Genomic DNA, 19,894 nt, shown 5'->3' with positions numbered 1-19,894 from the left:
TGTCTATGGAAAGTATGATATTAAGCTTTTGATTGCAGTTGCAGTAGATGCCAACGGACAAATATTTCCACTAGCTTTTGCCATTTGTGCCAACGAAAGTGAAGAGGCGTGGATGCTTTTTTTGAACCACTTGAAGCAGCACGTTGTCAAACAGCGTTCAGGTATTTGTCTAATATCTGATCGACATGGTGGTATTTTAAGTTCTGTACGGCACTTGCCTCAATGGCAGAACCCTATGCATACCACTGCTACTGTGTGAGGCACCTGAAGGCCAATTTCCAGAAGAAATATCCTGAGAAGCCCTTGCATGATTTAATGTGGATGGCTGCAACTGAGCACCAGGAGTGCAAATTCATGAGGCGCATGGAAGCGATCAGGCAGTTAGATCCACGAGCCTATACTTGGCTGATGGGACATGAGCTTTACATGTGGACATTGCATGTTGATGGCGACAGACGATGGGGAGCCCTGACTGCAAATGTGTCGGAGTCATTCAACGGCTTGTTGAAGTCTGCCCGTGGATTGCCTGTCACTGCCATGGTCCGCATGACATTCAAATAGAGTGCGGAGAGGTTTGTTGAAAGACATGGAGCTGCATCGGCATTGATGGACAGGGGTGTTCAATTTATGCCAATACCGATGAGAAGATTTGAAAGGTACAGGAGGCGAGCATATTGGCATTCATTTTACAGTACGATCACAACCGGGGTGTTTTTGAAGTTAAGACCGCTATCTGCGGACACCGAGGGAATAATCTACAGACGGTGAATGAAGCCAGCAGGTTGTGTTCATGTGGGAAATGGACCATCTACCACATCCCTTGCGTGCATGCCTTGAAATGCTTTCAATAAGTTGGTTTAGGGGCACCCAACTATATTGATAGGCAATATAGTGTTACTGCATACGTAGACACGTATAGTGGGTAGTTGCAGCCATTAGGTGTTGAGCATTATTGGCCGTCGGAACCTTTTAAGATGGTGTGTAACAAGGACTATTTGCGCAAGCTGCAAGTGCAAAAGAGAACGCATATAAGGAACCAAATGGATGTTGGTGACACCATTTATGCGCGTAAATGTGGCATATGCTCGCAAACAGGACACGACCGTCGTAAATGTCCTTCAGGTGGTGTGCGTGGCGCTGGTAATCCATCTTCTGATGCAAGTTCATCGAATGTACCCAACTATCAAGAATACATCTAGTCTTTTGTTTTCGTATTATTTTTTGTAATACATGTCTGTACTTGTGTATGTTGCAATATCTATCAAATAAAATTATGTTCTACAATCTTGTTACATCTTATTTTTTAACATGACCTTTTGAATTGGGATGCTGATATGGTTGTTCAAATATTAAACTTATTGGTGTTAGTAAAGAAGACCAATCTAAAAATAAAAATAAAAATTTAAAATCAAAACATCCTTTATTATCCTTCTTAAAATTTAATATGTAAGGCGTGGTATAATACATCTTATTTTATGAGTTGTTTTGTCATTCTGAAAAAGCCAAAACGATTGCGAAAAAGCTGTTTCATTTTAGAAAAACTTTAATATGTAAAGCATGGTACAATACTACGTTTTATTAGTTATCTTGTCGTTCTGAAAATAGCTGAAACGACTGCGAAAAAGCCATTCATTTCAGAAAAACTTTAATATATAAAGCATGTATAATACTACGTTTTATGTGAAATCTTGCCTATAAATAACGGGCGCATTCTGGTTATTTTCTGCGCTTAACAACAACCTATAGCAAATATTTTCATAAAACCAAAGTTTCTCTTTAAGAAATGTCTCAACAACCCCTTTATGTCCCAAGGTGCGACTGCGGAAACAAAAGCATGATGTACGATTATTGGGAAGAAGCTGGACAGTGCTACTGGGCGTGTATGAACAAGCTTTATAGACAACCCGATGTACCTACATGCAATTTTGAGGTATGGATTGATGAACCATGTGAGCAGGAATACTACAAAGACAAGTTGTATCATCTTCATAATGTGTGTACGAGGAAGTGGGACAGAGAGCGCCAATCCAAGCAAGAAATTGCGGAGTTGAAGGCGAAACTCAAGGAGGTGGAAGAAGAGAAAAAAAAGCTAGAAGACCAGCTCAAGTGGTTGGAGCAGAGAATACTAGGCGGTCGTGATTAAACAATGGCATGTATATGTTGAGCGTAGTAGTGCATCTTTATGTTTCCCTTGTCAAGTGTTTTCATTAGTTGTACTGTTTGTGTTGTGTTAGGTTTGCTATGTTTGTGTTTGTGTTGTACTGTTAAAATAAAATTGTTGTTCAACCGCAGTTAAAATAAAATTATTGTTAAAATAGAATTGTTGCCATTATTTACACAAAGTACAAACAAAAGTAAATCAATGAGTCCCGCAGCCTGTGTGTTTTAGTGCTGTTGCTGGCCTGAGTCGCATCCCCTGTCACCCGGGTACACTATCGGGATCATCATCATCAAGTCACCTCTTTATGTGAGGATGCGCAGCAGCATCGATAGTACAACTGGCAGGATCGGTAGAAGAGGCCGTCGGGCCGTCAGCAACCTACAAAACAAGTACTAAGCTTAGCATGTAAAAATATATATTAGTATTGTACGTGTTAAGTCAAAAACATTTTCTCACCATGGTCTCGTCGGCCTCCTAAGTATATGCATCCGTGGTGTCCTCATCAACGCATACAGTGGCCTCCGTGATGGGCTGGGACGAAGCCTTAATAAGAAAATTAAAAATTAATTTATGGCAAATCATTAAGGAAAAGAAAACAAAATGAAATTTTACAGTAATACAAACATACCTGCGCCTGTGGTAGATCCGCATCAACCGTCGGGGATGAGGCATAACTCAACCTATGCCTGCCATCCCCGTCCCAGGTCGGCCGATCCTCAGCTACGGTAGATGGGCCTGAAAAGAACTGGTCTATATCTCCGTCGAATGTACCCGTGATCAACAATGTAGCTGACGGGGTGACCTCCGATGCTGGTAGAGATAGCTAAAGGATGTACGATGGCATGCTGCTGGAAGGCTCATCTAGCTGAGGGAAATAACCTAGCTGATCATCTCCAAGATCCTCATCATATGCCTCAACAGGTGGGTCGACAGGTGCCTCAACTCCCCCTTGCTGGGGACCACCTCCTCGCCGTCCCCCGTGACCCCGTGGTGCACCCCTGCGTCGTGTGACAGCTCTACTCCGATGGTACTCCTCTGGCGCCGCATACTCAGCCTCGTGATCCAACCTCGCGCCATCTCTCGCTTGATACAGGGTCCGACGAGCCAGCTCTTCTACCCACCGGCCATACTCAACGACTGCAGCATTGTCGCATGCTGCTGCATCTCCTGTCCCAACTGGTAGAACATGTGATGCCAATAGCCCGCGGAATATTTAAAATACTAATTAAATAACGCTATAACAAAATTATAAGATATTAATAAGCCACAAAAATATACCAGTGCCTCGTGCCTCCCGGCGTATGGTCTGTACCGATCGCCAAGTATATGAATGGGGTTCCCGATCATCAGTCGGGTGTGACGGCGGTACCATGAAGTATACAACTCAATAGTGTCCTCCTGGATATGTGAAGGTGGTAGCGGAATACGGTACTCTCGCTGGTCCCAAATATGGACCTGCTGCTCTAGCCATCCTACAAATTCATCGTCCACCCTGGTACGGTCATCCCGCTGATAATGTGTAGGGACCCATGCAGGCTCCCCCGGTATAGTCTGGGGATGGTGAAACTGGCGAAGTACATGCTATGTAGCATGATGCTCCACCACATCGAAGAAGATCATCGGGACGGAAGTGCTCCAAAGCAGTCGGTCGACTGAGCAATAATCGAGCAGCTGAGCTAGCAACTCGTCGCTGTATGGCGTCCAGATGAACTATCAAATAATAACATAAAAGTGAGTATGCGCAACACAAGTGAATTTATAACAAGTAAGTTTAGGTACATATTTACCTGTCCGGCCACCAGCATATCTAACACATCCCTGACAAGGGGGAGATTATGATGAGCATCAGTCCCTCGGTAGTTCCCACGCCGGAGAAGCCACCTCGTAGCTAGAGGGAGAGATGGAGGTGCTACACCCGGCTCTAGTGGTGGTAGAGGTGGCCGCAACGGTAGGATCCGCTGCTAGACCCAAACCTAAGATAAAAGGTTGACATAAAATTTAAGAGTCATTTTGACTATATAGAATTCAGAGTAATGAACAGAGTATTCGAAAATGTTGTCACCTGTAGAAGCGGCAGAAAACCATATATGTCCACCTGGGTGCCCATGCTCACCCGGCACATACTCCTGTACAGGTATGATAGAACAGCAGCACCCCAGCTGTACTGGGGTAACTCATCTAGCTACTGCAGATGATGGAGAAAGCGCATACGCACGAGATTTTTCGAAGGGTTTGGGAACAAGACACCCCCAAAAAGAAGAAACAACGCCAATCTCATGTACCGGTTAATATGGATATCCTCTATCTCACCAGTAATATCGGGGTGCAATACCTTCATATGCTCTCTGATAGCTGTCACAGAAATGCGACTGCCCCCTCTAAGTGCAGCCTCACCCTGTGGTCTGAAACCAGTATACTGCCCCAGCAAATCCAAATACTGGGGACGCGTCATAGCTCTCATATACTGGGGCAGTGCAACGACCAGTCCATCTACATGCATCCCATACAAAATTTAAACATCCTAAAGCGTGATGATGGCCTCTCCAGTGAGCAGGTGAAAAGTGTGCGTCTCCGGTCGCCACCGCTCTATCAACGCCGTGATGAGAGACCAGTCAAGCTGCATCCGCCCAATCTCAAAAATCCTAAGGAAGCCCGTAGCACGCAGGCGATGGACTACACGGGCATGGAAAACTCTCTCCCTCAAAAAGTCTCACAAGTCGTCCGGTCTCCTGGCACGGAGAGTCTGATCCAATAGATGTCCCTCTCATACATAGAAGGACCTATGCTCACCCTGTAACACTAATACCTGATCCGCCGCTGGTCCAGGATGCATAGGCGGCAAGTTCATGTCGTCTACTGTAATTTAAACAATATTAATTATGTATTTGTGTTATAATAAATTAAATAATTAATTTTAAAATTGGACAGAGTAATTATCTATGGGTTCCAGGCTCGATATTTGAGGCCCAGTAGCACCAAGTTATCCTTAATTATTATGTGTGTCAATTTCAACATTTTTAGAATTTTGTTAGTTTTATAAACAAAATAATTAATTTTAAAATTGGGCAAAGTAATTATCTATGGGTTCCAGGCTCGATATTTGAGGCCCAGTAGCACCAAACTATCATTAATTATTATGTGTGTCAATTTCAACATTTTTAGAATTTTGTTAGTCTTATAAATAAAATAATTAATTATTTAATTGGATAGTGTAATTATCTATGGGTTTCAGGCTCGATATTTGAGTTAATTTGACAACATATATTAATTTGTTAGTTTTGTAAGTTTATTTTATAAATTAAATAATTAATTTTGTAAAGTGTAATTGGATAATTAATTTTACTACGCTAAAAGGCTATATATTTTACTACGCTATAAGGCTCTATATTTTACTACGCTAAAAACCTCTATATTTTACTACGCTAAAAGGCCACTATTCTTTAAGTAAATAAATAATCTAAACTAAATAAAAACAACAAACATATAAACATAACATTCACAAAATTACATATAAAACAGTAAAAGATATTTGTGAACAATTTCATTAACAATAAAAATTATTTATCAAGTTTTAACTATTTTTTGTCCCAAGGCTAATAATTCAATCCGGGTAAAAATAACATACAAATTTAATCGCAAACATAACACAAATCAACGTAGAAACACATTCAATAAAACAAATATGCATATGCTCTACGAGTTTCGACATAAATTAAATCGAAATACTTCGATTTAAGTTTTTTGAAATATCGGAAATTCGAAATTTTGACCCCGAAAGAAGGAATCCAAAGCTTGGGTTGTATGCGGGACCTACGCTCTTCACTTTTTGTGTGATGGGTGGGGCACAAGAATTTTTTTTTAATCGCGAGGGGCGGGGGGGAGGGAGGACCAGCAGTGGTGGGGTTGGGTATTTTTAAAAATGGAGTCTGTGGTGGAGTTGGGGAAGAAAAAGGACCGCCCTATATTTTATTATAGGGAAACGCAGTATAATACTGCATTTTCCTTAAACGCAGTATTATAATGCGTTTTTCTATAAAAATAATTAATTTTTTAATAAAATGCAGTATAATACTGCGTTTAACTTTAACGGCTAACTTTCCGTTAAAGTAAAAGGCAGTATCATATTGCATTTTATGTAAAAATATAACTTTTTTTAACTGTATAAATGTATTTTGTGTCAAAAAATAAGTCATTTCGGTTTTGGGCACCCTAAAACCTCAGATAATTTGACAACTGAAAGACAAACAATGACTGACTCAATAACAAAGACAACAATTGACCAAATGAAAGATTCGATAACTGGTGACTAAACTCTCCTCTAAACACTAGTACCAAATTCAAGGACTTCAATTTCCACAGCCACGTTTATTAATGATGAGTTCCCGAACTCTCCCCCACTTCATATTCAGGGACAATATTTAAATCAAACTTGAGTCGCTCGGCTTGAATGTGATTTTTTGCTGCTTCATTAATTTTGTCCAACCGTAGCTTCATTTCCACCAGCTTCTCCAACCTCTCTTTATCGGGCGGTATTTCAACGCCAGGGTACATTACCTTATACCTTAATTCCCGACTTTTTCCCTTCTCGTTCTCATCTTGTTTATATTTGCAGAGATCATCAAATGCCTCAAAGACACTTGATTTTCCTTCATCAGTATTCTGTTGTTTCCATTCACGAAATTTTCCTGTTATTTTTTCAACACTAGTGGAGGTATAGGAACATGGTTTTCCACTTGGTGAAAAGAATAGAACACCAACATCTGCTCCCGTCACAGTGGAAAACTCCTCCGCTTTCCTGAACAAGCCCGCTTTCCTTTTTGAGAAGGTAACATAGCGTGCTTCTTTTGACTCGACATACTTCATTCAATCTTTTGCCTACCCCTACTCGTCCTCCTTACCATTTCAAAAAGCAAATATAGAAGAATATTAAGAAGATGACTGAATAAGCCTGAGCAATTTCGAGAGAAACGCCTATATGATTTATAGTTGGTGTGTGGGTTTCTCTGTCACATGTATTGTCAATTTGATTAGATGTAATTCATATATTCGGATTACAGAGAATCCAAGTCCAAAATTGTGTTCCCATTATACAGCTGAGACTGCAAAAGCTGAACTGATCCTCAAGATAATGAAAAATATTGATCTATTTATTACATAATTAATGTTAATGCTATACTTACTATGAATAAAAAATATGCCAAGAAATTTCTTTTTAAGTTTGTTAATGTTACTTCATATTCAATTTTAAGTCATGTTGGCAATTTTATGGCAAGTAATTAAACACTAAATCAACAGGATGCATATATTACAACTTACATAACATTGTGCTCCCTAGCAACAGACCTCTATATTTATTTATTCTATTCAAAATACAAAAGGTATGATTTAACACCTGATCCAATTCAATACTAATCTTTAGATTGACAACGCCTGGTGGCTTAACCAATTATTCTTAGTTCTAAGCATGTGCCAAATATCAATGCAGAATGCTCCTCATTCATCTCAGACAAGGAAAACTATTTTGTCCATCAAAGGGCATGCAGAAAATACTATTGTATTTTGGAACTTCTAGAAACAAATTCTTCAATAGATAACTTAAGCGCAGAAGAACTGTGAAGAAAAAACTTTAGAGCTCACAAGCCTCAATTTCAAAACATGAACTCTTCATCGTTGCATACAAACAAAATTTTCTTTATTTACATTCAAGAGTTAAATGAGTAATAAATAATGCACTTATACGACTGGAAATACCCAAATTGTCGACATCTAGGAAAATTTTGACAAAACTGCCTTACTGATAACAAGCGGTTGAAAATTTTTCAGTCGAAAAAACTAGAAATTTTTGAAAAAATACATAGCCGCTCTCGCGGAGGTCTTACAAGTCTATGTGTCGAAACGCATGATTCCCCTTTTTACGAAGATATAAAAGCTTTTCTGTGGTGATGTCAGAATTTGCAACGAAGGCCCTTAGATAGGACTTCATCTTTGAATAAAGGAGATTTTTCTTTATAGTAGAGCTCATTACGATCATCATAACCTAACTCCAAGGCTACTACGGGCTCACTAAAGTGAAGATTATTTAGCAGCGTAAGCAAGTCACTCTTAACCTTATAGTGAACCTGCACGGCAAAAGTTCTCAGACAATTAAGAGATCTCCACACCTTATATATAGCCTGCCAATCTTTTCACCAACTAATGTGAGACTTTATTCGTACACCCAATATATAACAACCAAAACAAGAACATCATGGTTATCATTAGGGGTGTCAATGGTTCGGTTCAGACGGTTATTGTAAATTTTGTATCATACCAATTTTTTGGTTATTCTATTATGTATAACATAAATTAGACTTTTCGAAACCGTCCCAATCATATCGGTTTCTCTTCGACATTGGTACGGTTCGGCTAATTTTCGGCATTTTTTTTATATGTCATGTAAAAGTCACTAGTAGAAGTAGAATGAAATAATATACATAATTTTATAGGACCTAGCAAAACTCTCTAGACATTTTTACATTTTAAAGGGTGATGAATTAAGAAAATATGAAAGATGGCTAGAGTATAGATCCATCAACTACTCTACAACAATGTAAAAGAAATTAAACAAACTAATATAAAGAAAATATAAATCACTCGAGTGGAAAGGTATTAACCAAGCTGAGACTGAGACTCAAGAATAAAGTCTATAGAAGATTAAATATTCAAAAAAAAATAATACTAAATCATAAGAAAGAAAACATAATAAATACATTGTAGTTTGCTACTCATAACCGCTACAATACCTTGTGTCTTACTAGTGAAGATGCTGGAAATAATTTAGTTTCAATGGGAGTAGCATAATAGGTTTGAGAATTATGATTTTGAGTTTATTACTTTTTGTCTTGTAATTGTTTTCATAATTCCAAGACACAAGAAAAATTTAATATTTTATTATTTTTAAACATAATATATAAATATAGTTTTCACATATAAATTTATTCGGTACGGTTCGGCATTTTTTCGGTTTATTTTTGTAAAATAAAAAACCTACCCTAATTATCGGTATGGTTATAGATTTATATAAAAGCCTACGGTTTTATTAAAAGAAATCTAAAAATCGGTTCGACATGGTACGGTTTGATCGATTTAATCAGTTTTTGAATATCCATTGACACCCCTAATTATCATAGATAACGGACTTGGGTGAGTAAATTAAACAGCATGAATGTAGAAGTAGGGGGCAGAGGAAAGAAACTGATAACTGGATAAAGATTGTATGCCTATTCATTTTGTCTAAATCTTTTCAATATCCAAGGACATAATCATTCAAAAGATGCCATAAATTAAACCAGGAAAAGTTTTAGCAGTGATAAAATACATGTACATAGTTAAGATATCCTTTCACAAATACCGGGACAATGCTAAATCAGCACATATACTGAAATAAAGAAAAGGCAATAAGAAAAACTACTAATGATCGATCACACATACTCTCTCCTCTCAGTCAGTACTTTTCTCCTTCACTACCCTCTTCACCCTGCCCAGACTCAGCACCCACCTCCTCATAATCTTTCTCAAGTGCAGCAAGATCCTCACGTGCTTCAGAAAATTGACCCTCCATACCTCCACCAACATACCAATGAACAAAGGCTTTCTTAGCATACATTAGATCGAACTTGTGGTCGATTCTTGAGAAAACCTCTACAACACTGGTGGAATTGGATATCATACACATTGCTCTCTGTACCTTGGCCAAATCGCCTACGGGAACAACAGTTGGAGTCTGGTAATTGATACCACACTTCAAGCCTGTGGGACACCAATCAACAAACTGAATGCTCCACTAATTGGTTTTAATAATGTATACATCAGCATTCACGTCCTTGGGTACTACATGTCCGCGATACATCAGGCAACATGCCATGTGTTGAATTGTCAAAAGTCCCACATCGGTGGGTGACAATTTGGGTTTGGGAATTTTTCCCTATAAAAGGAGGCCTAATGTTTAGGATTTAAATACACCTCTCATTTGCCTTCTTATCTTCTTAAGGCATTTGTATCTTCTCTCTTTAGTATTATTTCACTTGTATTTTTGGAGTAGAATAAAATATTGGTTGTGTCCGAGGAGTAGGCAAAATTAGCCGAACCTCGTAAATTCTGGTGTTCCTTTTATTGTTGCTTTATTGTCTTATTTATTATTTGGTGGCTGTCATAATTTTTGGTATATTAGTTGTGACTTATTCACACTATATACATAAATGGCTTCCGCAACAATTGGTATCAGAGCCAAGGTACTGTCTAAGTATGCTCTGTGGTTGCAGCATAGTCTGATCTTCCACATCAGAAAAGATTTATCTTGGTAACTGAGTCAAGGTTCTGTCTGAGTATGCTCTCTGGTTGCAGCTTAGTCTGACCTTCCACACCAGAAAGGAAATAATCTTGATTTGTGTCGTCAGCTATTAAATAATATTTGTGTCAAAGATGGGAGACAATAAACAAGAAGAATCTACATCAAGTGTCAACAATACGTCATCATTGGCATCTTTGCGGTAGAAATATTTGACGGGTCCGGACATTTTGGGATGTGGCAAGTCGAGGTTCTAGATGTCCTTTATCAACAAGGGCTAGATCTGGCCATTGAAGAAAAGAAACCAGATGTTATTGGAGAAGAAGATTGGAAGATTCTCAACCGTGTTGCTTGTGGTACCATTCGATCCTACCTTGCTAGAGAGCAGAAATATCCATACACAAAAGAAACTTCTGTAAGTAAATTATGGAAAGCACTGGAGGATAAATTTTTGAAGAAAAATAGTCAAAATAAATTGTACATGAAGAAGAGATTGTTTCACTTCACCTATGTTCCTGGTACCACGATGAATGAACATATCACCAGTTTCAATAAGTTGGTCACAGATTTGCAAAATATGGATACAACTTATGATGATGGTGACTTGGCCTTGATGTTGTTGGCGTCACTTCCTGATGAGTACGAGCATCTTGAAACTACTCTACTCCATGGAAATGAAGAAGTTTCTCTCAGAGAAGTTTGTTCGGCTTTGTACAGCTATGAACAAAGAAAGCGAGAAAAACAGAAGGGCAGAGAAGGAGAAGCACTATTTGTGAGGGGTCGTCCTCAAAATCAAACGAGGACAAAGAAGGGAAGATCCAAGTCAAGATCCAGACCCAGCAAAGATGAATGTGCCTTTTGTCGAGAAAAGGGGCATTGGAAGAAAGACTGTCCGAAGTTGAAGAATAAGGCCAAACATCATAATGGAAAGGCCATTATGGATTCAAATGTAGCTGATTGTGATGATTCAGACTTCTCATTAGTTACAACAGAGTCATCAACATCATCAGACATATGGTTGATGGACTCGGCTTGTAGCTAATCATATGTGTCCCAACAGGGACTGGTTCATGGATTTTCAAGAAGGAAAATATGGAGTCATCCACACAGCGGACAACAACCCTCTTACCTCATATGGAATTGGTTCAATACGATTAAGGAACCATGATGGAATGATCAGAACATTAACAGATGTTCGATATGTACCGGACTTGAAGAAGAATCTCATCTCTGTGGGAGCCCTAGAATCAAAAGGGTTCAAAATTATTGCAGAAAATGGAGTGATGAGAGTATGCTCCGGTGCACTAGTGGTAATAAAGGCTAATCGGAAGAACAATAATATGTACCGCTATTGTGGCAGTACAGTTATTGGGACAGCGACAGTGACATCCAGTGACGACAAAGAGGCAGAAACAACCAAGCTATGGCACATGCGCTTGGGACAAGCTGGAGGAAAATCCTTGAAAACTCTATCAGATCAAGGATTGTTAAAAGGAGTAAAGGATTGCAACTTGGAGTTTTGTGAGCATTGTGTCAAAGGGAAACAGACAAGGGTTAAATTTGGTACAGCGATCCATAATACTAAAGGTATTTTGGATTATGTATACTCTGATGTTTGGGGTCCTTCCAAAACATCTTCATTGGGTGGGAAACACTATTTTGTAACCTTTGTTGATGATTTTTCCCGAAGAGTGTGGGTGTATACAATGAAGAGCAAAGATGAAGTGTTGGGAATTTTTCTCAAATGGAATACGATGGTGGTGAATCAAACAGGCAAGAGGATCAAGTGTATTCGCACAGACAATGGAGGTGAATATAAAAATGATCATTTCAATAAGGTCTGTGAAAATGATGGCATCGTCCGACACTTCACTGTCAGACATACACCACAACAGAATGGAGTGGCAGAACGTGTGAATCGGACCTTGCTGGAGAAGGTACGGTGTATGTTGTCCAATGCTGGCTTGGGCAAAGAATTTTGGGCTGAGGCAGTTACATATGCATTCCACCTCATTAATCGCTTACCATTTGCTGCTGTTGATGGCAAGACACCATTTGAAAAATGGTACGGAAAGCCTGCTGTAGATTATGACTCTTTGCACGTGTTTGGCTCAACTGCATATTATCATGTAACAGAGTCAAAATTGGATCCAAGGGCAAAGCAGACTATTTTTATGGGAATTACTTCTGGAGTCAAAGGATATCGCTTATGGTGTCCTATGACAAAGAAAGTAATATTCAGCATGGATGTTACCTTTGATGAATCTGCTATGGTAAATAAGGTAACAGAAGATACCAAACAAAATAAAGGTTCTTCTAGGCAGGTGGAGTTTGAGGGAAAATTTATTTTTCCTACACAAGAAGCAGAGGAGGAAACAAATGAAGATTACCCTCTGGAAGGAGAGCCAGTAGAGGAGATTCCAACTCAGGAACCTCAACAACAACTTGAATCAATAGCAACCAGCAGGCCAAAAAGAACAATAACAAAACATGTTCGTCTCATAGAGACGGTTGCTTGTGCAACCTCAATTATAGCTGATGATGTTCCTACCACTTATAAAGACGCAGTCCAAAGTTCAGAAGAAGATAAGTGGAGGATTGCCATGAATGATGAAATACAGTCCCTTCATCAGAATCATACATGGAGATTGGCCAATCTCCCGAAGGGAAAGAAAACAATTGGGTGCAAATGGGTATTTGCAAAGAAGGAAGGATTTCCTAACCAAGTAGATGTTCGCTACAAAGCAAGGTTGATGGCCAAAGGATATGCTCAAAAGGAGGGAATTGATTACAATGAAGTGTTTTCTCCAGACCTCCATTAGAATTATGTTGTCTTTGGTAGCACAATTGAATTTGTAACTAGTTCAGATGAATGTAAAAATTGTGTTTTTACATGGAAACTTGGAGGAGGAAATCTACATGACTCAGCCAGAAGGATTCAAAGTTGCTGGAAAAGAAAATATGGTGTGCAAACTTGAAAAATCGTTGTACGGATTGAAACAATCTTCTAGACAATGGTACAAGTGATTTGACGAGTTTATGTTGCGGCAAGGGTACAAGAGGAGCAAATACGATCATTGTGTTTATTTGTGCAAGCTTAAAGATGGTTCCTTTGTATATCTTCTCTTATATGTTAATGATATGTTGATAGCTTCCAAGAATTCGGAAGAAATTGATAAGTTGAAGATTCAACTGAAGAAGGAGTTTGAGATGAAGGATCTGGGTGAGGCAAAGAAAATTCTTGGCATGGAGATAATAAGAGATAGACGTTCAAAGAAACTCTGTTTATCTCAGAAAGAATATTTGAAAAGAGTACTACAACGTTTTGGCATAGATGAAAAGACTAAGCCAGTTAGTACTCCACTTGCTCCCCATTTTAAGCTAAGTACTACTATGTCGCCAAATGATGAAGCTGAACAGGAGTATATGTCAAGGGTACCATATGCAAATGTTGTTGGTAGCTTGATGTATGCAATGGTCTGTACGAGACCTGACATTTCACAAGCTGTTGGAGTTATTAGCAGATATATGCATAATCCAGGAAAGGAGCACTGGCAAGCTGTGAAGTGGATTCTACGGTATATTCACAATATTGTAGATGTTGGGTTAGTTTTTGAGCAGGAAGACAATCAGTCTGTAGTTGGATATTGTGACTCAGATTTTGCGGGTGATCTGGACAAACGAAGATCAACTACTGGTTATGTGTTTACTTTTGCAAAGGCACCAGTTAGTTGGAAGTCTACTTTACAGTCAACAGTTGCTTTGTCTACAACAGAGGCAGAATATATGGCTATTACAGAGGCTGTGAAGGAAGCAATTTGGCTTCAGGGATTGCTAAAGGAGCTTGGTGTTGAACAAAAAAGTATCACAATCTTTTGTGACTATTCAATTGGCGAAGAACCAAGTTTATCATGCAAGGACGAAGCACATTGATGTTCAGTATCATTTCGTACGAGAAATTATAGAAGAAGGTGGGGTCACAGTGAAGAAAATTCATACTACAGAGAATCCTGCTGATATGCTGACAAAAGTGGTGACTGCGGTCAAGTTTCAACATTGTTTGGATTTGATCAACATTGTTGAATACTGAAGATTGAAGATGAAGACACAACCAAAATTTGTTATTGAGAGAGAATTGAAGATGTGGAATTTTGCCAAGGTGGAGATTTGTTGAATATGACAATATCCCACATCGGTTGGGAAGTAAACTTGGTGGGAATTTTTTCCTATAAAAGGAGGCCTAATGTTTAGGATTTAACCACACCTCTCATTTGTCTTCTTATCTTCTTAAGGCATTTGTATCTTCTCTCTTTAATATTATTTCACTTGTATTTTTGGAGTGGAATAAAATATTGGTTGTGTCCGAGAAGTAGGCAAAATTAGCCCAACCTCGTAAATTCTGGTGTTCCTTTTATTGTTGCGTTATTATCTTATTTATTATTTGGTGGCTGTCATAATTTTTGGTATAGTAGTTGTGACTTATTCACACTATATACATTTGGCTTCCGCAAAACCATGTACTTGCCACGACGTGGATCACACTGGCCATCATAGAAGCTGGTTCAAAAGCAGTAGTGGTGATTTCTGCCACGGAATGTTGTTCGTGGTGAGCTTTCTCAGCTGATATAACCGGGGCATAAGATGAAAGCATGAAATGAATTGTATGGGACCAGGTTAGTCTGAAATTCATTCACATCAACATTCAAAGCTCCATCAAACCGTAAAGAAGCAGTCGGGGATGAAATCACCTGTTAAAAAAACAACAAGATAGAAAATTCACTTCATTTATATGATATTCGGCTAATCCAGTCCCAAAACACTCATAACATGGTATGGTCTATCCTTACACCTTATATGATTATTTTTCTTATAAATTTCCAATGTGGAATCCTATATAAGAGAAACAGAATGAGAAAGGGCCAATACCTGAGAGACGAGTCGGTTCAAGTTGGTGTAGGTGGGGCCGTTCAATGTCAAGGGAGCAACGACAAATGTCCTAAATTGCCTCATTATCAAGCAAGACAGAAACATCTGTGTGTTCAAGGAGGGAGTGGGTTGAGAGAACACTATTGTATGGCTCAATTCCTTGTTGTTATTGCTTCCGCATTTACTTCTCAAATTCTTACTCTAATTTGGATTCCCGACCTAATTGTTATCACAAGTCAAATCCCAAGTCATTACTTTTTGTGAAGAAATTTTTAACACACAACAAATTCCCTCGGACATTAATAAAACTTATTTATGTCTAATACCTAAAATGCAACAACCTTCATTAATCACTCAATACAGACCAATCAGTCATTGTAACAACCTTTATAAATTAATCACTAAAATAATTGTCAAACGCATCAAACCTTTCCTAATCAATATTATTAGTCCTGAGCAATCAACTTTCTTACCTTATAAAAGAGCCTCAGACAATACCATAATAGTGCAAAAAATTATGCATCACTTTAGAAAAAAAACAAGGAACCCGGACAGCTTTCTTGCTAAAATTGAACTTAGAAAAGGCTTTTAATAAGCTTGAGTGGGGTTTTATACATGACACGCTTCAATATTTTCAATTACCTCCAAAGCTTATAAAGCTCATAATGTCATGCATCACTACCACTTCAATTTCCATTTTAATTAATGGCCAACCAACTCCTTTTTTTCTCCTTCAAGAGGCATTCGTCAAGGAGATCCGCTATCTCCTTACATCTTTATCCTCTGCATGGAAATGCTATCCAGAAAAATTCACATAGATGTAGATATCTACAATGACACCCTATTAAGTTATCCAGACATGGACCACCTCTATCACATCTGCTCTTTGTAGATGATATTACCATAACCTCTAAATTGACTACTAAGAGCATAAACTCAATTATAGACACTCTAAATCTTTTTACTAGACTGTCAGGGCTAACTATTAATTATACAAAATCCAAAATATTCTTCTCAAAGAACACTTCTAAGGAAGCTCGAGACAGTGTTACTCAAGTTTCCATATGAAGGAGGGCATAACCTTTGGAAAATATCTTGGATAACCTATTTTCACCACAAAACAAACCCCATCCCACTTCTAATACTTAATAGATAATTTTAGAAATAAATTAGCAGGATGGAAAACGAACTTCCTATCGATGGCAGGACGCACTACTTTAATAAAAGCTACACTCAATTGTCTGCCTAATAATGTTATGCAATTAATCAAAATACCTCATAGTGTCATTAACAAGCTCAAACGATATCAAAAAAACTTTTTGTGAGGCACTACTCCTCAGAAATGCAAATTACACCTTATTAAATGGGAAATAGTCCAATTACCAAAGGAAAATGGTAGTTTGGGTATACAAAACCTCAAAGATAAAAATTATGTATTATTGGGCTCCCTAGCTTGGAGACTTTTTCAATCACCTTCCTCACACTGGGCTAGAGTAATCCTTTCCAAATACTTAACAATTACTAATTCAAAAAATATGTCCTCCAACTGGAAAGCAATCAATCATGGTTGTTCCTCATGTCAATTCGGCATAAAGTGGCATCCCATTAATGAAAAATACATTAGTTTCTGGAATGATCCTTGGCTAGACACTAACTTAACTCTAAGAAAAATAATTGAAGGTCCCCTAGCCCAGAATGATCAATCTTCATCACTTTTCCATTATATAACAGGGAACTACATAAATACACAAAAAATATACTTTGAGCTACCAACGACTATAAAGGAGTTAATTACCCATCACTACGTACCTACCATCACAAACCCTAACACATATAACCATATTTATTGGGGAATCACATCCAGTGGCCTCTTCACAGTTAAATCACTCTATCACATATTACACTCTTACGAACCAACCACATCCTTCCATTGGTTATGGAAACTACACTTATCCCACAAAATCAAATATGTGGCTTATGAGCCATCATCGACTGCCCACATCCAGTCATCTCCATAATATACATATTACCCAACATGCACAATGCCCCATTTGCCATCTACATGAGGAATCCATAACCCATCTATTCTTCCAATGCCACCATGCAAAAATACTTTGGCAACGCTTAGATATTAACTTATCCAATGCAAACTTAGATAGATTGCATGACAATACTTCATACAAAATATCTCAATTTATTCTACGAACAACTACTCATAGCACTCAAATCTCTCCTCAGATCTTAATTCCTTACACTCTTTGGAATTTATGGAAAACTAGGAATCGTACTCTCTTTGAAGGAAAATATATACAACCAGACCACAATCAAATCATAAGCTAAGCTGCAGATTTTTTTTATATAGGCATGAATAATCCTAACACCATCTCACAAAATTACACATGCACGTTAAATGGAACCCTCCTAATAATGGCTCATTTAAACTTAATTCGGGTGGTGCATGTAGCCTATCACATCAAAAACATGATTTTGGTGGAGTGATTCGAGACTCCACAGGTAGATGGTTACTAGGATACATGGGTTCCAGACCTATGGGAAATACAATCTACATGGAACTTACGGCCTTACAGGAAGGGCTACGATTTGCCCTACAACATAATTTCATACCATTGGAGGTCAATGTGGATTCAACAGAGATAATCTCATTCCTTCATTCACACAATTCACATTACTCATCTTTGATTGATGAATGCAAATATCTCCTACACCTTCTGGGTAGTCCTTTGGTGACACATGTATACAGGGAGCAGAATCAAATGGCAGATCAAATGGCCAAACAAGGGGCAACTCTCTCCATGCAAACCACAACTACTGAATTTTTGGAAGCACCTCATTTGGTCTTGCACAAGTACCTTGATGATCAACATGGAAGACTGCACTAACGTTCCACAACTGCAAACAACACGTTGGAATACACATCATTTTGTTTATATGAACTTGGCAACTCCGCTAGAAGTTAGCATTAGTGCACAATGATATTTTTGTAACTCTGTACCACAGCTCGCTCCTTGTACTACTCCTTAATATATAATATATACATCTTTGATTGACCAAAAACAAAATAGCTATTATACACTCTAACTTGTAAAAACTGGGCCTACACATGTAAAATAACCTTTAAATAGGCGCTAAAACAATACGCATCCGCCATAAATATTTTTTAAAGATCTGTAAGCACGTAACTTTTGACCCGCGCAAATTTTAAAGTTAGTTTTAGTATTTTAATATTTTAAAAATATTTACTTGACTTTATTTTAATATAATTTTAATCTTTTTACTTTTAGTCCTAAGACATAAAAAAATATAAAATAGTTTTATTTATCGTGTTTATCGCTTTTCTATATTTTTATCTTTAGTTTAAGATCAATTAGTATATTTTTATTCATGGTATCTTAATTTTATCATAACTTTAGCCTATTTTCTTTACTTTTTACTTTATTGTTATAACATTTAAAAATACAAAAAAAAGTAGTTTCATTTTAAAATTTTGTTTATTTACTTAACTAAGTTTAATTAATATTTTGGTAGGATTTTTGAGTTTGTCTTTGTCCAACAAGAAAATTTGTAGGCCCAAAGGTGTGAATCCATTTCTTTTAACTTAAACCCAATTATTCTTAGCCCATTCTTCCCAACCCATTAGCCCATTTATGTGCAAGATTTAATCCTAGCCATCTCTTTCCTTCTAATCCAATGGCCATCATCCCTTCCCACCTTCATAAAAATACCCAATTATACAAACCCTAGCCTTCATCTTGGACCCCATCGTTCTTTTTTTTCCAGCAAAAAAATGACCCCTTTTATTTTGAGCAACCAGCAGCAGCGGCAGAACTTGGAGGACATTCATGGCTGCTTGCTTCTTCTTCTTCAACTAGAGAAGACTACAAGAGAAACTCCATCAGCGCCCGTCTCCTTCTTCATCCTAGCCATCGATTCGCTCGATTTTGGCTTAAAGGTCTTTTATCATTTTCAAGTGTCGAAGAAAATTTCCTAACTCCTTTTGAGGTTCCTCTCGTTTCCTTCTCTTTATAATATGTGCTATTATTTTTCATGTGCTATGCTAATTGCATGATGATGGCGTAATGTTCTCGGTTGATATAAGTTTAGTTAAATTGCTCATTTTAATTAATTACTGTGAATAGAGCATAATTTATGATAAGTGAATCAACTCATTAACTATTGGTTTAAGTTGGATTAATGGGCAGTGGATTGGTAAACTCTAGAAAAGAAATAATGGCCAAGAATAGTGAAATGGATATGGGATCCAGAGTTGGAAGTTAAAAGTAACAGAATTGAGATTTTAGTACTACATTTGTTACTTTATTTCATTCTATTATCCGCTAGTGGTATGTTTAGACTGGCAACACTTGGGTAGGCAAGCCTTAGGATTTTATAGTTTTGAGGCGAGAGGTCGTTCCCTTAGTTAAATTTATCCGGGGAATGCCCCGTTGACTTTGTATATATTT

At 37.9% G+C, this 19,894-nt stretch overlaps 1 protein-coding gene and 1 pseudogene across 1 annotated transcript; both read right to left on the bottom strand.

Moving 5' to 3' along the window:
- Nucleotides 1-6,529: 6,529 nt before the first annotated feature.
- On the bottom strand, nucleotides 6,530-7,024 carry LOC107767181 (agamous-like MADS-box protein AGL29). The gene has a single exon (XM_016586101.2). It carries the CDS (start codon nucleotides 7,022-7,024, stop codon nucleotides 6,530-6,532), a length of 495 nt encoding a protein of 164 aa, XP_016441587.2.
- A 2,425-nt stretch (nucleotides 7,025-9,449) lies between these two features.
- On the bottom strand, nucleotides 9,450-16,110 carry LOC107767180 (tubulin alpha-1 chain-like; annotated as a pseudogene).
- Nucleotides 16,111-19,894: the final 3,784 nt, after the last annotated feature.

This window comes from Nicotiana tabacum, chromosome 3, assembly GCF_000715075.1.
Source record: "Nicotiana tabacum cultivar K326 chromosome 3, ASM71507v2, whole genome shotgun sequence".
NCBI lineage: Eukaryota > Viridiplantae > Streptophyta > Magnoliopsida > Solanales > Solanaceae > Nicotiana > Nicotiana tabacum.
Note: the sequence above shows the minus strand (reverse complement) of the source record. Positions and strands in the feature narration are given on the sequence as shown.